Source organism: Solea solea, chromosome 17 (assembly GCF_958295425.1).
Source record: "Solea solea chromosome 17, fSolSol10.1, whole genome shotgun sequence".
NCBI classification, from domain to species: domain Eukaryota; kingdom Metazoa; phylum Chordata; class Actinopteri; order Pleuronectiformes; family Soleidae; genus Solea; species Solea solea.
The window spans coordinates 15,770,109-15,792,283 of record NC_081150.1 but is presented as its reverse complement, the minus strand read 5'-3'; the positions used below and the strand labels follow the sequence as shown (position 1 = coordinate 15,792,283).

Below are 22,175 nucleotides of genomic sequence, written 5' to 3'. Positions count from 1 at the left end.
CACTGAAACTCCACTATGTTGAGTAGAGTGGAGAGTGCACTGCTGCCACCTGTGGTCAGTAATCGGATCTGCATCAAGCTGCCGGACACACATTGACAAACCTGAGACCCTTGAAATTCAAGATAAAAGCATAGATATTGTTAAGCCAGGATATGACACTTGATTTTCTTAATAGAAATAAACTATTGACGATAAGCACCGTTTGAATAATTTTTCGTGCCATGATAAATTATAAAAATGATGCGAAACACCATTGTTGTGACTGCCTGTCGCGAGTGTAGCTTTATTTTGAAAGTCCTAAGCGGAACATATCGCTCTCACTCTTTTGCTGTGTAGCTGGTCACAGAGTTTGACAGCAATAACACACAAAATACCGGAGGACAAAAAAACGTGCTCTGGTTCTGAGAATTGGGACGAAACTGCCAATAAAAAGAGGTCGAATTTAATCACCCGAGTTTCTACAGACGTTTTTGCTCAAGCCAAAACAAGGTGAGAAAAATGGAGCCGACGGAACCGTTATTTGCTCTATTATCGATGACGTTAGCCGTTAAGAAGCCACATAGCTAATTGGTAATGTTTATTTTATATTTACTCCATGAAAGCTGACGGCTTGTTCATGACAAAAAGCTAAACCAGAGTCGTTTTTCCACGTATTTCTGTCTCTATTGATGTACCAGCCCCTATGATGTCTTCAAGTGAGTCATACATATTCTTAAATTTGGGTGTTTAAGATATTCTTTGTGGCGTTTTAGTGCAAACTGGGCTTTTGCAGGTGCAACTAAAGATTATTGACAATATCTGTAAACACATTCAATAAATAACAATAGAGCTAGTGACTGGTTGACTGACTGTTGTAGTTCTAATGAGTCATGATGGGGTACAGAGCCAGAAATGACTGAATAATTGTTTACCTTTGACAGCTGGGCATGTGTCCTGTGACCCCTGTTTTTCCCACAGACATCTTTGTCACATATGTCAAGCCTTTCAGAATTTGGGTTTTATGATGTCAGTGATTAGATTGTAATCCATTCTACTTTTTCATCATTCAGTGCAGGTAGTTGGAAAAATATTCACTTAAATACAGTATTAATTTAAAAATGTCTTTACACATGACATGGAAATGTTGCATTATTATGTGCTGTCACTGTGTCAAAGTTACAATATTATTAGATTTTACTGAGATTTTTATGTTCCTTTATTATAAACCTCATGCAAAACCAATTGAGATTTAAATCATGTAAATATTTATACATATAGCTGTGTATATATTTATAGGAGATAGGAAACAAATACTGCTGCACATAACTGCTTTGCAATATTGCCCAACATTGTTACATCCAACTGGATTTAGAGATATTAAGTAGATTACTGCTACACAATAATAAAACTATATGACATGGTTCTTTACTTCCAAAGTCACATGATCTAACTGCTGCTTCCTTTATTTTTTTAGGTTTAGAACCGAACAATGGGGCGCATCTTCTTGGATCATATTGGAGGAACTCGCCTCTTCTCTTGTGCCAACTGTGACACCATCCTGACCAACCGAGCTGAGCTCATCTCCACACGCTTCACTGGAGCAACTGGCCGAGCTTTCCTGTTCAACAAGGTACCAACCCACTAATAGCTCCCTCTGTAGCACATTTGATTTTTTTTTTTTAAGAAGTAGGTAATTCTGCATAATGATTAGTTTTTTATTGCCAAATTGGTATATGTATTTAGATTTTTGCCAATATAAATTCAAATAATAGTAAAATCCTGGATTTTTGTGCTCAGAAGAACAAATTGCTTTATTAAGTTCTTTTGAACCTATCAAGATTCAACCTATACCAGTATAACCATATTTAATTATCATCAAATACCTGTGAAGATGACGGATTAGGTATTGTATGAGTTTTCCAACTCCAGAAGATGGTAGTAATCCATCATTATGGATTCAAGCTGCCATGAAACCCCAAAGAAGACGATCATGGCGACGGAGATTCATCGGAACTCAAAACTAGGAGTGACGTCACCTCTGAGATGACTGTTCCAGAGAAAAGTTGGAAAAAAAAACATAAATTAAAAACACCCGATACATTTTTCTGTGCACACAAACAACAATAGCAACATATCCACAGATAAAAATTAAACAGTACTATGTGTAAGGAGGGTTAGCACTCTTGCCTTTGCAGCAAGAAGGCCTGGGTTCGAGCCCTGGTTCTCCCCGTGTGTGCGTAGGCTTCCTCCTACAGTCCAAAAACATGCAATATGGGGATTAGGTAAATTGGACACCCTAAATTGACCATAGGTGTGAGTGTGAGAGTGAATGGTTGTTTGTCTCTATGTGTGTGGCCCTGTGATGGACTGGCGAACTGTCCAGGGTGTACCCCGCCTATCGCCCTATGTCAGCTGAGATTGGCACAGCACCCCCCGCGACCCTCTGGTGGAGGATAACGCAGTAGATGATGGATGGATGGATGTGTAAGGAGAAGTGCTATTAATAGGGAAGTAGCAGTGTAGTGCTTGTACAAAATAAAATTTGTCAAAAAATTCTGACTATAAATGGAATGCACCAGTAAAAGAAGAAATATCTTTGGAATATTGTTAAAATCTTTGTCAAATGTATAAATTTTGCAACCCCATCTGCTCCATATCTATCAAAACATTTTCTGTAAGATGCTGGACTTTGCTTGGGCTTCCCATAAACCACAGATGGAAGATGTGGAACATGACAGTAACAGATACCTGATTGTTTACCCTCCAGGTTGTGAATCTGCAGCACAGCGAGGTCCAGGACAGAGTCATGCTGACAGGGAGACACATGGTGCGCGATGTCAGCTGCAAGAACTGCAACAGCAAACTGGGCTGGATGTATGAGTTTGCCACCGAGGAAAGTCAGCGCTACAAGGAGGGCCGTGTCATCCTGGAGAGGGCGCTAGTGAGGGAGAGTGAAGGCTTCGAGCGTGTTCCTTCCGACAACTCCTGAGCTTGCACTACAGCATACTTTCTTCAGCTTTCCCTCCTGCAGCATGGAGGTGCAAAGACAGTGGTGTGCCATTTACGAGTAGAGCCACAGCTAAATAAAATAACAGACTCTATGTGGAATGTTAAAACAAGACATGGTGAATATTTTCCCATAACCAGTAAAATACCACTGGTTCTCTACTCATGTAAAACCGCCCACAATTGTAATGTGAGCCCAACGCTGTGGTGTTTTTTTTGTTTTTTTATGTGTTGGGTGGGATTTTGGTTACTGTCAGGATGAGAGGCTTTTTTGTTCTCGTGCCACACAAGTTCAGACAGTTTGTTATGCAGGGATATAGCTAATAACAGCACACACTGAATGTACTGATGCTGAGGAGAAGTCATTCATTTGTTTAGAGAGTCCCCCAAGAAGTTCACAGCAGTGCATTCCATTTCTGTCAACTGCTCAATATAATATGGCTGAAACTCTGTTTTTCATATGCAGTAAGTAAGTAAGTATTTTATTTATTAGCTTTACCTCAATATAGGAACATGATCAATGTAAAACAAAATAAAAGAAATTAAACATTTAATTATCTCACCATAATGTATCCATTGTATATCTATTCTCTATTTCAACATAATGAAAATATGATCATATTTTACAGGGATGGTGGACAAAAGACAACTTCTTCCACTCTCTGGATTTAATGATCATATTTCCATGTTCTGTTCAACTGTATGACTAATAACTCACCTGGTGACCTGTTGTTAAATTATTTGACTGGACTCTGAAAAACACGTTTGTAAAATCAATAAACCAAACAGTGTTGGTGAAGTATTTATTCGTCCATTTTTATTCTCTAATGCTGCAATATATATTTGCATTGGTTTGAAGCCCTTGGTCACATCACATGTCCTGTGTTTCCAGTGTCACATGCTGGTATAAGTCAAATGGTCTAACATGGAATTTTAAAATAATGAATACAAGTCACATGCATCCAACAAAAATGTGTATTTTGCTGAGCATAGTAACAATTTGTTAATGAGTCTGTCATTACTGGGTCACATGGCAATCCAGTGAAAATCCATACTGTGTATACCTACAATATACAGGGATATCCTTTTCATGCATTTTCAAAACAGCACTGAATATCATTTCCTCTAAGGACATCCTTTGGGACACTGTCATGTAGGGACAGTAGGGAACTTCAACGGCCAGGCATGGGCAAAAACACATCTAAATGTAGTTTAAAATAAAATTCCAAATACTCGACTAATACATGTATCAAAATAACCAAAGTACTAAATTACTTTTGAAGTACAGTAAATGTCATATACTTTAATACTTTTACTCAAGTAATATTATAAAAAGTGACTTCAACTTCTACCAAAGTCATTATCTGCTAAGATAAGTATAAGTGTCCTTTTAAGGTACTTTCTACAAGACTATACAGTTTTCATTTCATATTATTACATGATTATGGCATAAACCATCGGTATTTCAGGGTGATGAAAACCAACGTACCTTTCATATCTTCGACTCGCATGGCATTGTGGGAGATTGAGGCGGTCCTGTCGCCTGGCTGACAGACATCTAAGCTAACGCCACCGCCGAACACTACGGTTGGCTGTGGCCCAGCTGTTATTACCGTATGCGCTGCGTAGGTAGCATGTCACACCCCCGTGTCAACTCAACTAATTATGCGCGTATAGCTTTCGATGACATGTAGCAACGTTTGCAGAGGATAACCGACTTCCTCCCCACTCGGACGGACACAATCAGAGCAACAATGGCCGTCGGTGAGTTTTACCTGTGACTAAGAGCTAGCATGAGATCAGTCATACAGCAGGAGAAATTAAGTCATCCACTGGATTCGCGTCAGTGCGTCTTAATACTTGTGTTTGTGGAATGATCACCAGTGTTGACTATTTGTGACGGGATGATATGCGTTATTGTGGCGCGTCGCGATAAAACTCATAGTAAGGTGAAGGAGATGACTTTCTTTTATGACTGAACAATACATCTTGATTACAAAGGATGTGTGTGCTATTTCCAACACACAGTTTTCCTTATTATTCCTTTGCACTAAAGGAAAAGAGTTGCTATTTTGAGTTGGGTGTCTTAAGTTAAGTCTCTAAATGTGTTTCTATTTCATATATGTGGAGAGAAAATGCTGTTAAGTTTGCCAACATCACTCATTCACTCAATCCTCTTCTGTGCCAAGTGGCGCTTGAGGCATCAAGAAGTCGGTCTGCCACCACTCTCGGCGCTTTTTTGCCAACATACAGTCCTGGTAATTTATGTTTAAGTGCCACTATCAAGGGGGAACCTGCATTTTGTCAGTCATTTCAGTACTTCCTGATTTACAGTGATCAATATGTAAGGAAACATGGTTCTTTCCTGGTGACATTGTTTAATGTACAAAAACATACATGAGTGACATTAAAGGTCTAGTGTGTAAAAGTAAAATTAAGTAAGATTTTTCATTGGCATAAATAATGAAATAATCATACTTAACATATTTAAGTGTACATGCCCTAATTGTATGAATTGCTGTTTTTCCATTTATTTGGCGTAGCCAGTGGCAGTTTTTCTAATTGAAATCACTGTTGTGTCTCTTCAGAAAACGCGAGTACGGGGTTCAAGCTGTACTGCCTGACTGTGATGACTCTGGTGGCAGCTACGTATACAGTAACACTGCGGTACACAAGGACCATTTCATCAGGAGATCTCTACTTCTCCACAACTGCAGTGTGCATCACTGAGGTCATCAAGTTAATACTGAGTCTGGGGATGCTGGCAAAGTAAGTGGTTGTCAGGCACAGCTTATTTGAATTTAAGGAAATGTTCAGGTAGTAGGGCCGTTGCTTTTTATTCAAGATTATTTTGAACGTAGGATGTAAAGTGTACGCTAGCACTTTTCTATTTTACAGTTCTAGTACTACTCAGCTGTTGATGTCACATTTTAGTGTAGGCTCAGCTCGCCTGGAACCTTGCCAGAGCAAGTACCAGATACTATCCCTACTGGAAATGCAAAAAAACAAGTAGAGATGAGTCGAGTTGAACCACTGGAAAAGTGCCAAAAGTTTGAAATGTATCTCATAAGTGTCTAGTTAAGACACTTATGAGCACAGGGAACTCATTAGGTTTCACACCATATGACAGTGTCAGTGGAACAAATTACAGGTCATTATAAATTCTGTAGAGTTGTTGTGGAAGACAGTTGCTTCAGTGGATTTTGGGAGCAGTTACTGTAATGATTAGCCTGTCTGTTCTTGTCCTGCACTTTAGAACAAATAAAACAACTTCGGTCAGAGGCCCTGAGCTGGTTCAAACATTGCAAACACATCAAACATGGTTGTCAGTAGCATGTTCATAAACCTATAACACCCTGTGGTGACATCAGCCATAACAATCTAACCTCCCATTTTGGAGCCTAGTGATAAGTGTTTGGTCCGGACACCATGTTGATGTTTAAGTTCACAGGCGTCACCTGCAACTAAATAAACAATACCAGCTGTCAATCACACTGATGAGTATACCCCCTTCTTTCATCAGACGTCATTGGCAGTATAGTGGGTAATGTTTTAATAACAGAGTGTAAATCAAATAGGAAGTAGACTTGCATTGAAACTCAGATCTTCTCTAATTGAAGGAAACTCAAAGACGGCACTTCACAAATATTCTAGGAGAGGAATTAATAAATGTAAATGTATGGTGTGTAAAAACTATAAACACTTCCTCAGCTTCATGGGTCTGTTCTCATGTCTTTTCTCCCAGAGAAACAGGAAGCCCCAGCAGACTGAAGAACGCCATAGTGGAGCATTTGTTTTTAAGCCCGAAAGAGCTGCTAAAGCTGAGTGTGCCCTCAGTCGTGTACGCAATTCAGAATAACATGGCCTTTGTTGCCTTGAGTAACCTTGATGCGGCAGTTTATCAGGTATGGATTTTACTACTGCTTTTTTTTTTTCCTATTATGTCATATGATCGTACAGTAATCAGAGTGCAACAAGAGAGTTTATAAAGTGCTACAGGGAGACTCTTGGAACTGCATGTGATTTTAATGCCTGCTGTAAATGTCTCTGACACAGACGTCTTGCACTAAATGAGATGACGTGATGATGCATAATGCGACTGAATTCTTTCATCATTAATTAAACTGCTGATTTTCATGATTTCCTGTCTTGAGCTGTCAATGTGGAGCAGAGTGTTCACTTGCCCGTGTTTTCCGCTTTAGGTGACCTATCAGCTGAAGATCCCCTGCACGGCCTTGTGTACAGTCCTCATGTTGAATCGTTCTCTAAGCCGAGTGCAGTGGGTCACCATTTTCATACTCTGCTTTGGCGTCACACTCGTTCAGTGGAAGCCTGTAGAAGCTACTAAAGTCCAGGTAGGGAGAGTAATGTCAAATTCCTAATGACTCTCTGTGATTTTTACTGCATCTGTATTTCGTTGGACTACGGGTTTTGGCTCATGTGACTCATTTTTTTCCACAGATTGATCAGAATCCTTTTATTGGCTTCATTGCCATTGCTGTTGCTGTCCTTTGCTCTGGATTTGCAGGTAAGGATTAAGGCCTCAATTGTTATCCTTAAATGACAAATAATCCGTAAATACAGCGTTTAAAGGTCTTAAAATAGCACAGACATAATAAACTAGATTACTAACTCTCCTTTAGAGCTTTGGAATTTTTTTTTTTAGTGGAACATTGGCATCATTTAGCATCTTTATTATGAGAGCGCACACAGAATATAAAAAGCTTAGGGACAGGAATGTAGAGCGTAAAAAAACAGAATCTGAAGGGTTAGCAAAATAATGTGTGTAATTACAAATGTCTAAGTTGTGACTGAGCACAGAAATACGGGTCGCTCTGATGTCTTGGTCTGCTCGTTTCATGTTAGCTGGCATCTTAAGATGTTTTAATCTTGCTTTTGATGTATATTTTTTGAAACCACTACACATGTAATGGATTAAGGCTCAACAAGACAATTGCCCCATGTCTTGTTACAGTGGTATTGGAATTAGGGTCATGATGTTAGTGGTTATCATGGAGATGTAGGATCTGTCATGTTTAAATCTAATTTTAATCCACACCTGATGTATTAATGTTCTTATGTATGGTCTGTTTTAGGCGTATACTTTGAGAAGGTGTTGAAGAGCTCCGACACATCTCTGTGGGTGAGGAACATACAGATGTACCTGTCTGGAATCATTGTCACACTGATTGGTGTTTACATGAATGATGGGGACAAAATCCTGGAGAAAGGCTTCTTTTTTGGTTATACACCCTGGGTGTGCTTTGTAGTCTGTAAGTACAGTAGAACCTGAATGTTTTTGGTTTTGTTTTTAACTAAGATTTACCTTTAAAACTGTTGTTTATTCAGCAAACATAAGTCATTGTACTCACTTTGTGCCAACAGTCCTGGCCAGTGTGGGCGGTCTGTACACATCAGTGGTGGTGAAGTACACTGACAACATCATGAAGGGCTTCTCTGCCGCGGCAGCCATTGTCCTCTCAACTGTGGCGTCCGTCATCTTGTTTGGACTACAGATAAGTACGTTTAGTTTACACCACCTGATCATAAAATGTGGGTTGTCTTGTGTTTGGCTACATCGAAGGATTATTTTCGTAATGGATGATTCTATCCCATTTTCTCGATTAGTTAGGCTAATAAAGAGGCAAAAGTTGCACCTGGTGATGTTTTCTGCTGCTGTAGCTCATCTACTTCAAAGTTTCAACAACATTTTGTGTTCATTAATGGACGTAACCTGGTTATAATGAGCAGTTATTTGAGTTATTGTCGTCTTCCTATCATTTTGCATGGGAATAGATGGACGCACAAGGAAAACGTTTGAAATGAACCAATTAAAACTGCTAACATCATTTTTTCTCCCCCCTTCAGCCATCACCTTTTCCTCTGGTGCCCTGCTCGTGTGCGTTTCCATCTACCTATATGGACTTCCAAAGCAGGACACGTCCAAATTTAAGACACCGCAAGACATAGAATCCAAACAAACTGATCAACGTGTGAGTCACTGACCTGCAGCGGAGACGCCTTGCTGGCTGGTGGACCAGGTTGGGTCACATTTCTGGTGAAACAAACAAAAGGAGCTCCTGCACTGGAGATATCAGAGAGCCAGTCCACCTTTTTTATTTTTTTATTTCAAATTAACGAACACACAGCAATTGTGCAGACTCTGAAAATAATTGCTCTTCTAATCCAGCCCACTTCCACCCACATAGATTGAATTTGGATCTTGTCCTGGAATCTTAATGTTTTTATTGATGGTTTTGGATAATCTTTTATTTAACACACGCTTTTTTTTTTTTTAAATGTCCCTCAATTAAGCTGCTTTTAAAGAAAGTCCTGTCTCTCATTATCGGAGCCACATGTTGTGATGGGAATTTGTTACTCTTGTTACTTTTACTTCAAAGTATTTTAAAAAGGCGGATAAATACACAACTCCTTCTCGGGAGTGTTTTCTTCTGTTACAAGGTGGTTGCAAAGTTTTGTTTTACTGTTTTTAGGCTCATGCCGCACAGTGCTTTTAATAAATGTGTCCAAATCACAGAACAATGAAATACTTGGAAACGATGAAGACTGCATATGTTATGTTATGTTTTTGAAGGGTCTTTTGTATCAGACCTGTGTTGACTTCTGCTCTGGAGATTACTTTGATTTTTTTAAAATTAAATTTAAATGAGTTCATGTTGAAATAAAAGATTTTTGAATTTCTGTCCAACACATTGATGTTTTTTTAAGAGACAGAAGGCGGTGGATTTCTCCACACGTGAGCAAAGCCACATCTAGTAAATGAAGACTGGTGTCTCTTTAAGCTTTTCCAAAGCCACATACATTAGGGCAACGTGAATGTAGGTTCTCTCAACCTGCAGCACAACGAGGTCCATAACTTAAGTGGACATTTCTTGTTGCTGTGAAAATGTGGATGCTCAATCAACATACAGTATTTTTTCATTCTTGTCATGCTAGTTTAAAGGTTTAGATGAGAAGTACACACTTTTACACTGTTTAGCATTACAGATAATATGGGTTTTGTGCAATCGAAGTGGATTGGCTAAAATGAATGTTGTACAATAATCACAACAGTTAAGACCATGTTTTTAGCTTTGTCTTGGACACTTAACCAGTTTCAGACTTATGGACTTAACTTAATTTTGTATTGTTTCAACAGTTACTGCATTCTCTATTTTATCGTTAACTGGTTCTTTCCTACAAGGCCTTTTTAAAATGGTGAAAAGCTACATGCTGCACATACTCGGTTCAATTTAATTATTTTATTTTTTATTTAAAAACGTCAGGCTGTTATGTACAGTTATTTGGTTACCTGTACCAGTGAAATGACATGGTAAGTGCGTTACAAACTTTCACAGAGCTTCACATTTTCTCCACCGGGGTGATGCCGAGGATCGTCATCCCGCTGGCCAGGACTGAGCAGGATGCGCCAAACAATCGCAACCTCGCCTGTTGACATTGAACATATACGAAAAAAGAAACAATACACGTCATTAAAAATGTGAGTGACAGGACGATCTATGGACCATTATAGTGTCACAACAAGTGTCTGGCTCAAACCTGGAGTGGAACCCTAATAAATGTTAGTGGTAAAATCCTGTTTATCTTACTATTTCATATAAATAAAGATCTGCTGTGAAAAGGGTAAAAGTATTGCTCTGTCTTTTACAGATTGTATAACATTGCATGATGGTAGTTTTACAGGTTAAAATAAACAGGTTTGTACATAAAAAAGCAAGCATTTCTCTTTATACCTGTGCGACATCATGAGGACTTCCTTTCACTGGCAGCTCTCTGTGTGCCTTGGCGCTCAGGTGACTGAAAGGACAATGGACAGGAATAGTATCATCATACCTGTGTACACATTCTATAGCATACCTCTGTGATGCAACAGTGTACCAAGTTAATCAAGGCTAAGCAACTTAATCTCTTACCACAGCTTTAATAAGAAGTTGACCAAGTGTTTGGGTTGCAGATCCAGGGCTGACTGGTACAGCACCTCATCATAGCTGCACAACACACACATACAGCATGTTTTACAACAGACTGGTGTGCGTCTTGTTTCCCACTTCTCATAACTGACATTAACTGTGAAGACGTTTGCTCACCGAAGGAGATGCTGGAGGATCACGATACTCGTCTGCTCAGGTAGAAGAGACGCATCAAACGCAGCTGCATCTATTTGACAATTCATCCGTATTAAACTGCAAAATTAAAAAGAGTATTACAATTAACTGTTATTGAACCACCCACCATTTATCCTTGTGTTGGTACATGTATAATACTTCTGCTTAAATTTAAAAAAACATGGAGTCTGTTTGTGTAATATTCGTTCTTTCCCCATTTAAAATCATAATCTGATATTTAATTTGTCTAATTTGTGTGACGGTTGGAGGGTATTTTACGGCTCAGTAGCTGTGTTGGAACTCAAGAGATTTTTAAAGACATAAAGTGAAGCTCTGCAACCAATGTGAGTAGATTCTGTGTGTGCTGCACAACAGTTAATTAGTTATGTAAAATTACCAAAATAATGCAAATCTGTGCAATTTAACTCACTTAAAGAGGCAATTCTGGTTATTTTATTACTCGTCATGTCGTCTTTTTTTTTTAGAGTAAAGGTTTTATTCCCTTGGAATCAAAAGAAACACTCAATGGCAGAACTTTGATGGACAGAGCTGACGTTAACCATCTGAAATCTCAGTCTCCACTGACATGTCTAAAAATTTAAACATCATCTAAGTAATGAAAATAATAATTTCTCCAAACTTTATAACTGATTTAGTAACAAGTTCCTGTTAGCGTTTTTCATTATAGTTGGCAGCAAATACACACAGACCTGCGGAGGCGAGCGTGTGTGTACTGAAGAAAGACGCCCGTGTCTCCCTGAGCCTGCAGCATCCTGTCCCAGTCAAACTTATAGTCTGACTGCAGTGGACCTTTGAAATCCTGAAACAAAGTAAAAATAAAATAAATAAACGTCACACTGAGTAATGGAAAAAGGCTGTTTAATATTAGCCTGAGATTAAGCTGAAAACATTAATTAACCTGAATTATTAGCGCACTAATTCCCACTTTCTCGGCTGTGTGTTCTGGATCGTCCATTTCCTTTGTGGCTGTGGAAAGAATGAGCATTAATGTCAAATCTATTCATTCATTTCAAGTTAGACACATAACCAGGTTATGGAATTTATAATGTGCCTTTACCAAATCTGTCCAACTTTCAAATAAAAAATCAATCATCTCACACATATACTGTAGTTTTCCTCTTTTGTTCCCCTTTTAATAACTTCAGGCCTGTTTCCAAAGCAGGAACTAGTGACTACTAGTACTTTTTGAAGGTACCTGTATGTAGAGGAATCAATATTACTTGTCTATTTCTGTATTACTTTAAATCTCTGTTGAAGCGATTCCAGCAAGCTTTTGCCACCTGATTGTTTGTTTTCTTCTCTGTTCTCAACTGTACAGCGACCTTGGGTGTTGTGAAAGGCGCTTTATAGATCTAAGTCATCAGTCATCATCTACCGCTTTATCCTCTGCCAGGAGGGTCGTGGAGGGTGCTGTGCCAATCTCAGCTACATCGGGCGATAGGCGGGGTACACCCTGGACAGTTCGCCAGTCCATCGCAGGGCCACACACAGAGACAAACAACCATTCACTCTCACACTCACTCCTATGGTCAATTTAGAGTGTTCAATTTAGCTATCCCCACATTGCATGTTTTTGGACTGTGGGAGGAAGCCGGAGAACCCGGAGAGAACCCACGCACACACGGGGAGAACATGCAAACTCCATGCAGAAAGACCCTTGTTCCAACCGGGGTTCGAACACGGGTCTTCTCGCTGCAAGGCGAGAGTGCTAACCACCGTGTGGCCCAGATCTAGGTCATAATTATTATAATTATTGTTGTTGTATGTTCAGGTGCATTTCTCACATTTATCTGAGGCAGGGCCGGCTCTTGGCATAGGCGATATAGGCGGTCGCGGCGCCCCTCCAGCAAAAGAAAATTTTTCATTTTTTTTTCAATGAAAACAAATTTTCATTGTTTTAAATTTTTAAAACAATGAAAATAAAAATGATTTTCTATTCCCAGTCGCCCTCATTTGTGTGTTCTTGAAAATAATAAATATTAACAAATGAATAAACAATAATGTTCCTAAAATGTGGTGCTGCTGAATCACATGACGGGTGACCTCAGGGTCAGAGCAGGGATCAGAGGTCAGGTCACAGACAGGTGAAGCTTTTGTTATTAACGACATGAAAAGGCCGTCCAAGCCCTCGGGAGCGCCCCCCCCCCCCCAACACTCACGGGGGGGGGGGGCACCGGAGAGCAATCTCGCCTAGGGCACAAAATTAGGTAGAGCCGGCCCTGATCTGAGGTAACACCAAGCCTATTTTAGGAATGTTATCTTGCATTTTCCAGTTAATCTGGTTTCTTTTTTTTCTAATGGCCGTGTATTGTTGTTGAGCAGGGTGCAATGTAAACCTGTGTGAACAGTCTAACATAATACAGGCAGAGTGAGTCAGTGACGGTGAGAAGCAGCAGCTACAGCTTCATTTACTGTATTTCCCTTCCTTGGCTCCACAATTAGCACAACTGACTCTGAGCTATAATGTGTCCTATTTGTTGCTAAATTGCTTTAAGTGTTTGTTGGTCTTTACTTTTTGTCTGGCTCATGTTGTTCAACATCCTGGCCCGCGCTTCATCCAGCACGTCCTCCAAAAAAACCACCTCGCCGGTCCGTGTCTTCATGCCCTGCACCAGGCCAAAGGGCACATGCTGACAGCTGCAGCCAGTCATCATAACAGCAGTTTTGTGAAAAGATAAATTGTGATACAGTGTTTTTGCGATCAGTCTGTACAGTGTTGCTCAAAACGGTATGTAAGAGAGTACAGTCAGTAACGAAAAGAGCACTACAGCTGTTTGTGGTGGGTGGGGTGTCGATTCACCAAGTATTGCTAAATCCAAGTGAAAACCATTTACATTCCATTCTTAATTTAGTGGACACACAATTATGACTTCCCCAGTATTTTCAACACTCTTTCACACTCTCACATAGCTGATTTTAAGTTTAATGTGCATTTCCATCACAGTATGATAAACTGTAAGACATTTTTAATAAAAGTATTTTTTTTACTTAAATAAATCAACAAAAAGCTTCAAACATGTGTATTATATTATGTACCTTTGGGCCCAAGAATGTCCCATAGCCAGCAGGATCTGGAACAACTGCTGGAAGTGGTTGGCTTGACTTTTATCGGTCTTGAAAAAAAAGATAAAGCAAAGTAATTAGGCTCAAAAAGAACACTTTAGTGCTTTATTGACTAAGAAAAGAAATGATAAAAGTTTTTGGAAATGTATATGACATTACCCCATCTGTATAAAGACAACACTGCACCAAGTGCATCACTGTCTTAGTCCTTACCACATAAATCATCTCATCAAACTGGTACTGCTGTTTCCGGGCAGCGGCTGCGGCGAGATCTCTGCAATAAAGAAAATGTAAATTAGCAAATACATAAACATTACATAAATACATTTTTTGTGGTGGTGTAGAACTCTAGTACTGACCTGGTGATGTAGAGCGATGTGCCGTCGCTGCGGAGCAACGTACAGACGCTGCTCATGTCGCCCTCAGAGGAAAGATCCACTACACCAGTTCCTTTCCTGGCAAGATAAACAATTATTTAAACTATAATATATGTATCATAAGGTTTGACCCATGTCTCCACACTGGGGTCATGAAGTATGTAAAACAAATTACTGGGTGTTGATTCACAGAAGTACACATTTTTTTGTTAAGTCAATGTAAAGTGTCAGAATTTCTTAAAAATACGGATCAGGAAATACAGTATCAATGCTATCATTAAAAGCCAGACTGATTAGATTTTTAAGATGAGTGTTAAAAGTAAATAAAAAATGCAGAGGCAGTGTACTTCCTGCCTCCTGTCCACCTGCGTCTGTGATTGGTGTGGCTGTGTTTCTACCAAATCTACCAATTGAGACTCTGCAATCAACCCCAGCTGCAAAATAAATAGCTTGTGTGCCCTCAGTTCATGGCGGCTGTGAGTCAGTTCGCCTCACTGTTGGTTACCGTTCTGTGTTAAAACATCTTTCAATAGTATGTTCATTTAGTTTTGCCTGGCTGGATCCTATCTGAGTGGTTTTAGCCAGTGTGCTGAATCTTTGTACATTTATCTAGTTCAGAGAGTACCTTAATGGTCTCTCTTTTTCTTTTGTTCTGAGTTCTTTTTGCAGAATAGCTGCTTGTTTGTTTTGTGCTATTATGTTTGTAAAGCTTATGGGTGCGGACCTCCTTTAGTTATTTGGTGTTCCTTCTTTTTTTTCAAGAGCTAAATAGCGGTTGATGTTACTTTGTGTTTTAGTTATTTGTCAGCACCTGTATAGCCTCCTTCTGTTATGTTTCCTTGTGCAAGTGCACCCTCCTTATTTAATTAAATGCCTGACTTTACCTTAAACCAGTCCAGTTGTCCCATTCCACCTCATTTCAAATTCCTAATCACTTGTTACTGCTCTCCAAAACGAGCCGGGTCGTAACAAATGCATACAAATTAAGTATACATGGTTTGGCGGGAAGTTGTCAATGTATAAAATGTATAAAAAACCACGGGTTCCTCAAGAGAAAGGTTGAGAAACACTGATATAATTCAACTACAAAAGTCAAAAATGACTAAATGTTTCTCTGTATTCTTTAAGCTTTGGTAGGAAAACTGTAAACCATCTGATTGCTTTATCCCTGAGCACATTTCATTACTTGGTGATCACAACCATCAAATTACTGTTACTTACTCTGAGGTTTTCAGCAGGCTTTGGCTCTGCAGCTGCTGCACCACTTCTAGAGCTTGACGTTGGTGCTCAGACTCCCCGGAGTAAACATCAAAGTGGATGCCTAACCGCTGGAAATAGGAATCAGATATTAGTTACTGTCAAAATGATATTCCGTGTCTTCAAGAGTGTAGCTAAGACATTTAACTTTTGACCATGATGTCAATTATCATGCATGTACCTTATAAATGTGTTGATACTCCTGCACTGTGATGTCTCTGAACTGTTGCCATAACGACAAGGCCTGGCTCTCGTGCTGCTCCAGCTGTCTAAAGAAATCTCTGGCAGCCTGCTTCATATCCTCGTTGTGCTCCACCTCCTTGTTCACTTGGACGTAAACCTGGAAGACACTTAACATTTTAATGACACACAAAAAAAATGCTGATTTGTAAGATGGTGGTTCACACATGTACAAACTCACCTCAAACAAATGCTGTAATGGATTCTGTTTTAATTTTTCCTGACATCCAAACTGGCCAAAACCAGCTCCTAGCAAACCTGAAATCCAAGAAGGGACACTAGCATTTGGGATTTTATGACAAAGAGAAGACACCAGCTGGTGATTTTACATTATTTACTTACCAAACTGCATACCCCAGTCTCCAAGGTAGTTCATTCGGATCACATTGTTTCCAAGGAATTGCTTTAGGTTGGCAATGAAGTTACCTGGAGAAGGAGTTCATATTATTTGATCTTTTATGCTAGAAGAATTTACTTTGAGTTCTTAATGGGACACAGGATTTGTTTGTGTTGACTTTCTTTCTTTTAAGGTGTCACATACATTTGGGGGAGACATTTTTCAGATGAAAAACTAAACTGTCACTATTCTCTCTTAAAGAAAATAATAATGTATCTGCAATAATCCTTAATAAGTTTACTTTAGGTAAAACTCACCAATAATTGTCGACCGCAAGTGTCCAGCGTGGAATTTTTTGGCAATATTTGGAGAACTGCAACATATAAACACATACACTTTCTCTGGTACAATGTCTAAATGTGAGGAGGAAGACGAATGAGGTGTTTTATAATAATTTCATACCTGTATTCCACTAAGGTTGTTCCTTTTTTGAGTTGATTCAAAAGTTCACTATTTAACCCAAATTTCACATCCTCCTGTTTTTCAAACGGCTCCAACATTTTCTAAACCAGAGAAAGATTATGAGTGAAATGCTTTGGTAACAACATCATTTTTGTAAGCAATAATAAAGCTTCTTTAGTTATTAATATTTCTTTTAGCTTCTCCATCTCTACACAGCAGATATCCACATATCTTGATTGAAATAGAAAAACTAATCATAGTATCATAGTATCCGTCAAATGTAGGAAGTGTGCATTCACAAACCTGGACAAGAAGCTTGCGATGAATTGTAAAGTTGATCATTCCACGCTCAACAGATATTTGCTCCACCACGTTGTCCTGCTTCAACTGAAAAATAGATGCCATAGGTTATAGCAATAGCACTTTTTATGAGCCAAGACAAGAACAAAATTAAAAATAAAATGTCAACAAAATACAATAAATGCAGTATACAAGGAGAAGATGATGACCAATGGTAACTGGAGAAACAAGATGCAAACTTTAGAAATGCAATATTTGTCTTTGTTGAAATGAAACCCAGCAATGTTTTCGACAAGGAATACATTGTATCCAATATCCTGGATATTTATTTTTTTGTTGTTCATTTCTTTTTAAATTTACATTTTACTTTCTCTGGTGGAGTAAGCATGAAAACAGTGTTATGTGGAAAAAAAGGTGGATTTTTTTAAGGTTTCAACCAAATCTCAATGTATACTGGAAGCCAATTTAATTTGTCTGAATTGGAGCTTCTCTTACCTGGGAAGCTAAGTTTTCTGTCTGCAACTGAACGTCTCCACTGGATGGCAAAATGCCTTTGTCTCTTAATGTGTTGATTGATAGTCTAAAGTCAGCAGACTTCCTAAAGACAACAAGACCAGGGAGTTTAAAACAAACCAAAGAGGACAAACACAAGTTAGGATAATAACTGTGGACAACTTAACTGTTTCTTAAAAACTGGAACTGCTGACAGGACTGGTATGAAGACATCCTCCGGCGCCTGCAATGTCCTACCCAGCTAAACATTAACGCACACAAAAGACAAAATCATAATAAAGACAGGTCAAAATAATAGTTCTGACTTAGACTGGGGTCAAGGCATGTTAGCATTAGCACGCCGCCTCCTTTCACTTTACAGACTTTTGACGTCATTACCTTCGCTGCAATTTTCCTCCTGAAGAAACACGCCATGTTTCTTTGAAGTGCAGCAAAACACAAAGAAACACATTTAACGCTAAATTACAGAAATTCAGCCATAATGAGCTTCCAATGACATGGCTAACGTGCTTTTCTTTTCTTCCTGGTCCCACCGCTTCCGGTGAGCGCGTCCAATCACAAGCTTGTTTGTGGAAAAACGTCACGCATAAGAATAGATGCGTTCGATTACATTACCGGCTTCTACCGACAAGTGTTCCCATACAATACAACTCTTTTTGTTAGACTTTTATAAAGACTATATACAAATTGTACACATTGGACTCCTAGTCAATTTTTTTGGATTCACTTTTAATCACTAAAACCATAAGCCTCCCAGTATTAATTATAATGGAGAACTGAAATTGTAACAGGTATTAAAATGAACACTGTTTAAGTGATGACAAAATGAGTATGTGGAGTGAACCCTCCAACAGTCAATTGTAGTGACTCAAAAAAGTCTCCAGCTTACAAAAAAAAAAAACCATAACACACATGTGAACACTTTATTCATTTGTTATTCTTGAATCAAAGCATTTTATACCTACAGCAAATAAAATGAAATTATGGTACAACGAAAAAAAGTCAAGCAAAAGAAATAAAAAATAAAAGTACAGTGTATACAATAGTAATAGCAGTAATCACCAATACAGTTTTAAAACATGAGGAAAAAAAAGACCTGCAGTTTATGGAGTCCAGTCTGACGGTGGTGTCAGTTTACCCACTCTCCTCAAGGTCCACTCTCCTTTTTTTTTTTTTATTTATTTACATAAAGCTGCTGCACAACTACCTTCTTTGTAAAATAACTAAAATCTGACAGAAAACAAAATCAAATCAAAAGGCCAAGTGTGTGATGGCAGTCAGCCTTTTATGAAGGCGTCAAAATAAAGCCAAATAAATATCAACATGGCAGTTCAGATGCCACTGGTTGAGTGACAGAAAAGTCCGTGGACATGTTGGCAGCAGGAAGGCCTCCTCCTATAACTCGGGTTGACACAGCAAACGTAGGATGCCACTAGCTGATGCCTGAGGCAGTCAAGTCCACAGAGGCGATATGGCACAGCTGGGGGAAAAAAAGTCCAACCAGACCCATTCAGTTCATGGAGCAGCTTGCAGCAAATAATATTCCCTGATATCCAGTGCAGAAACTCAGGAAACATCTGTGGTGGAGACGACAGTAACTGTTATCAATAACACATTTCCCCCCCATGTGCCAACATAATATCATTTTGGAAAAGTTCACAATGGTTATTTGTGAAGATGAGACACTTTAACGGTTAGTTAGTCATCCATGCAAAATGTAAACATGCATCGGCGTACAAGTTGGCAAATGTCGTCTGTGAGGAGGTGGTTCTATTTACATTTTACAATTTATAATGTCAGAAAACTAATAATTCCTGGTGACTAAGAAGACAAAACACGCAAACGGAACAAGTAACAAGTGTTTGACAGGAGTATACTCACAGCTCGCAGGCTGTTCTCCAAACCTTCGCATCAGTTGATCGTGTGTGAATTTGACAAATGCATCATATTGCTCTGATGGGAGGAGAACATATAAGCACTCAGTGTTAGATAATCACCAAGAAATTATCTTCAGTACAAAATTGTACAACATAAAAAAGGCGAATACCCGCAAGCTTTGTCGTCAGTATCTCGTCATACTCCTCACGGACTTTGTCCTCACGCTCTTTCAGTAGTCTTTCACAGATCATTCCAACCTGCCTGAGGGAAAACAAAGGCTGCTCCTTCTTGGTGGGAGACGAAGCACCCAAGGACGTACCTGGTAGGAGAGTTAATATCCAACAGGCCATGATTTAAAATCACATACAGAAGCTGTATTAAAGTTGTCTCAGAGCAGACATGCTACTTGGAACTTTCTATTTTTATGACAAATGTGCTGACAAATGGTAGTTAAATATTACAAAAGCATATGTCCAACCTAAACTTAAGATTCCCCCCCACCCGATCTATATATATTGCATTAAGTCAAATTACTTTTTAACTTTTATTACCACTCTGTCTGGATCTAGCAGACTGTGGGGAATTTCCCATTGACTCAGCCAATTTCACTTTTTCAGAAACCGGAATAAAAAAATCCATTAAAAGAAAGTGAAAGGACGAGTGGAGAAGGGGGTATCACCGCCTATGATTGTTCCTCTATTGGGATTGGCTAAGGCTCTGGGACATTCCATGGTTGCATACAATTTGAAACTCTCTAATGTGGATGGGAACAGACAATGGCCGTATCTACACTGCACCCTCCAAAGGCTAAGAGTTGTCAGATTAAATAGAAAATTGATTTAAAACAAACCCCTCAAAAGTTTGAATTATCTGACTTCAAACCTTTGTTGATCATCATCATCGCAACCAATAACGTAACCAGTCAGTCTTCAAATGATGGATAAAGGTTTGTAAAGCTCAAACAGAATAATAGCCCGGAAAAATAGCCAATATCTTCATTCAGGTGAGGCGTTCGTAGTTACCTGGTACAGCAGATCCACTATGAATGTTCTGCAGGTCCAGAGGACAGCAGCCGTCAACCTGCTGGAACGCACTGTCCAGGTGTCGCCGTTTGTGCAGCCGCTTGTACTCCTGTTTGATGTTGTGCAGAATTTGCTCTGAAATGAAGATAAAATATTATAAATTAAATCATTTTGCCCTTAAAGAGAAAACCGAAGAAACCAGATACACATGGTCTGAAACTCTGAAAGACTTTTTTTTGGACAGAAAGCAACCAATAATGAAATACTATATAGTATTTCATGCACACGAGGTAAAATAACACATGCTATTCCTAAACATGTTTTTGCAATGGTGAACAATTAAACATTATTTTTCCTTGTGAACATTTACTGTCTCAGCAGCAAAGTTTATTTTAGTTAGTTAGGTTACACTTTTCCTGAACTGAATATGTGAATACATTTAAATACAAGAAGTTCATTGCACTTCATGCACAAAATGCAAGTCAAGACAGACCAGAAGTGTGATAATACATTTTTACTTCTATTGTGTATTTAACGTTGGAATAGTACCATTACTTCAGTATTGTTATATCATTAGATTGTTTTTATGAAACTCCCTAACAGGTCGGTCAATCTGCAACAGAAAAAACAATAATCAGAGCTCAAATAAGAATATGATGAAATTCTACCAACATTACGATTGAAAAGGTTACCTCGCTATATGTATTGTTATTGAATTATTGCCCAGCTTTCATTTCTCATTAAATGTCCTCAGATCACTTCCTCAAACTACAGTATACCATCACAAGTCATTGTAACCAACGCCGAATTTACAGCTGGGCATCAAATGATTAATATCACGTCTTTTTAAAGTATATTGAGTGAAAAAGCGAATGGACAACTATAGCGTTTAATCAACTTTTCGAACTGCAGACTGTGGTTTTGTTTACTTCACATGATATCCGGGCTCACCCTGTGAATATGCTAATGCTACGAGACGAGTCGTATATATAGGCCAGTACAAGTTTTTATTTGACAGTAACAGACGTTTCTTTAGTTGTGTGGTGTGTTTAATTCCTACCTGTGGTGAGTCTGGTCGACACCTCCCCGAAGGGAGAGGGCTCCATGCGGAGATACTTCTGCGGTGACGAGACCGGAGACATGATCCCGGCGCATCTCCTCCTTTTGGGCGAAGCCGGGCTCATGAGCGGATCAAAGTCCAGAGACCTCTTCAGAGTTGCCCCGCAAGCCATTTTACGCTGAAATGTATACACACACGACCTCAACAGCAGACAACCACAACTATTTCCACCGTTGTCTGGTTAATTCAACTGACTTGGGCCACGGTCCGAGCTGCTATTGCTAACTAACCTTAGCTTGGTTGGCGTAGCAGGAGCGATTCTGGGGTTTCAGATTAGTACGCACTTTCTTCGCCTGTCGTTGACTTGTGCCGACAAATCTCACCGAGTTTAAATCGTCAAATATATCCCGAACTAAACTCGACGACACGGTTTAGCTTAAACACCGTATATTGTCTGATGATTATAGATTTGTCTGGGCTACCTCAACAAGACAAATGTAACGGTTGATGCTACCCTTTATTCTGCTCTGTTTG

General features: G+C 39.1%; 4 protein-coding genes across 6 annotated transcripts; 2 read left to right on the top strand and 2 right to left on the bottom strand.

Annotated features, from left to right (window-relative positions):
* The first annotated feature begins 322 nt into the window (after positions 1-322).
* Positions 323-3,787, top strand: LOC131443773 (protein yippee-like 5). The gene is made up of 3 exons (XM_058613722.1): positions 323-489; positions 1,454-1,609; positions 2,747-3,787. Exons 2-3 carry the CDS (start codon positions 1,469-1,471, stop codon positions 2,966-2,968), a joined length of 363 nt encoding a protein of 120 aa, XP_058469705.1. The 5' UTR covers positions 323-489; positions 1,454-1,468; the 3' UTR covers positions 2,969-3,787.
* Positions 3,788-4,503: 716 nt separating this feature from the next.
* Positions 4,504-9,694, top strand: slc35a1 (solute carrier family 35 member A1). The gene is made up of 8 exons (XM_058614003.1): positions 4,504-4,749; positions 5,574-5,754; positions 6,731-6,890; positions 7,188-7,340; positions 7,447-7,513; positions 8,082-8,258; positions 8,371-8,505; positions 8,854-9,694. The coding sequence occupies exons 1-8, from the start codon at positions 4,740-4,742 to the stop codon at positions 8,988-8,990; spliced, it is 1,020 nt and encodes a 339-aa protein (XP_058469986.1). The 5' UTR covers positions 4,504-4,739; the 3' UTR covers positions 8,991-9,694.
* A 538-nt stretch (positions 9,695-10,232) lies between these two features.
* On the bottom strand, positions 10,233-18,217 carry rars2 (arginyl-tRNA synthetase 2, mitochondrial). Of its 3 annotated transcripts, XM_058614001.1 has the most exons (20): positions 18,060-18,217; positions 17,849-17,922; positions 17,664-17,766; positions 17,172-17,255; positions 16,869-16,969; positions 16,724-16,779; positions 16,412-16,495; positions 16,251-16,327; positions 16,011-16,169; positions 15,794-15,900; positions 14,555-14,650; positions 14,409-14,469; positions 14,169-14,245; positions 13,645-13,769; positions 12,031-12,098; positions 11,822-11,931; positions 11,094-11,189; positions 10,920-10,994; positions 10,740-10,803; positions 10,233-10,434 (listed from the first exon to the last, which is right to left on the bottom strand). In XM_058614001.1, exons 1-20 carry the CDS (start codon positions 18,093-18,095, stop codon positions 10,348-10,350), a joined length of 1,740 nt encoding a protein of 579 aa, XP_058469984.1. In that variant the 5' UTR covers positions 18,096-18,217; the 3' UTR covers positions 10,233-10,347. The 3 variants fall into 3 exon arrangements, with proteins under 3 accessions (XP_058469984.1, XP_058469983.1, XP_058469985.1); XM_058614000.1 differs by having other exon boundaries at positions 16,011-16,327; XM_058614002.1 differs by lacking the exons at positions 17,664-17,766; positions 18,060-18,217 and having other exon boundaries at positions 17,849-17,917.
* A 373-nt stretch (positions 18,218-18,590) lies between these two features.
* Positions 18,591-22,175, bottom strand: akirin2 (akirin 2). Its single transcript, XM_058614392.1, has 6 exons — positions 21,932-22,175; positions 21,642-21,819; positions 20,582-20,716; positions 19,729-19,878; positions 19,563-19,634; positions 18,591-19,258 (listed from the first exon to the last, which is right to left on the bottom strand). Exons 2-6 carry the CDS (start codon positions 21,811-21,813, stop codon positions 19,248-19,250), a joined length of 540 nt encoding a protein of 179 aa, XP_058470375.1. The 5' UTR covers positions 21,814-21,819; positions 21,932-22,175; the 3' UTR covers positions 18,591-19,247.

Coding starts and splice junctions, on each gene's coding strand:
- LOC131443773 (XM_058613722.1), top strand. CDS start 1,469: ATGGGGCGCATCTTCTTGGATCATATTGGAGGAACTCGCCTCTTCTCT. Junction 1,610..2,746: donor GAGCTTTCCTGTTCAACAAG/GTACCAACCCAC, acceptor TTTACCCTCCAG/GTTGTGAATCTGCAGCACAG.
- slc35a1 (XM_058614003.1), top strand. Junction 6,891..7,187: donor TTGATGCGGCAGTTTATCAG/GTATGGATTTTA, acceptor TTTCCGCTTTAG/GTGACCTATCAGCTGAAGAT. Junction 7,514..8,081: donor CCTTTGCTCTGGATTTGCAG/GTAAGGATTAAG, acceptor GGTCTGTTTTAG/GCGTATACTTTGAGAAGGTG.
- rars2 (XM_058614000.1), bottom strand. CDS start 18,095: ATGGCGTGTTTCTTCAGGAGGAAAATTGCAGCGAAG. Junction 13,770..14,168: donor GGACATTCTTGGGCCCAAAG/GTACATAATATA, acceptor GACTGGCTGCAG/CTGTCAGCATGTGCCCTTTG. Junction 10,435..10,739: donor GTCCTCATGATGTCGCACAG/GTATAAAGAGAA, acceptor CAATGTCAACAG/GCGAGGTTGCGATTGTTTGG.
- akirin2 (XM_058614392.1), bottom strand. CDS start 21,813: ATGGCTTGCGGGGCAACTCTGAAGAGGTCTCTGGACTTTGATCCGCTC. Junction 20,717..21,641: donor GTCGACCAGACTCACCACAG/GTAGGAATTAAA, acceptor TCTTCATTTCAG/AGCAAATTCTGCACAACATC. Junction 19,879..20,581: donor TAGTGGATCTGCTGTACCAG/GTAACTACGAAC, acceptor CTCTCCTACCAG/GTACGTCCTTGGGTGCTTCG.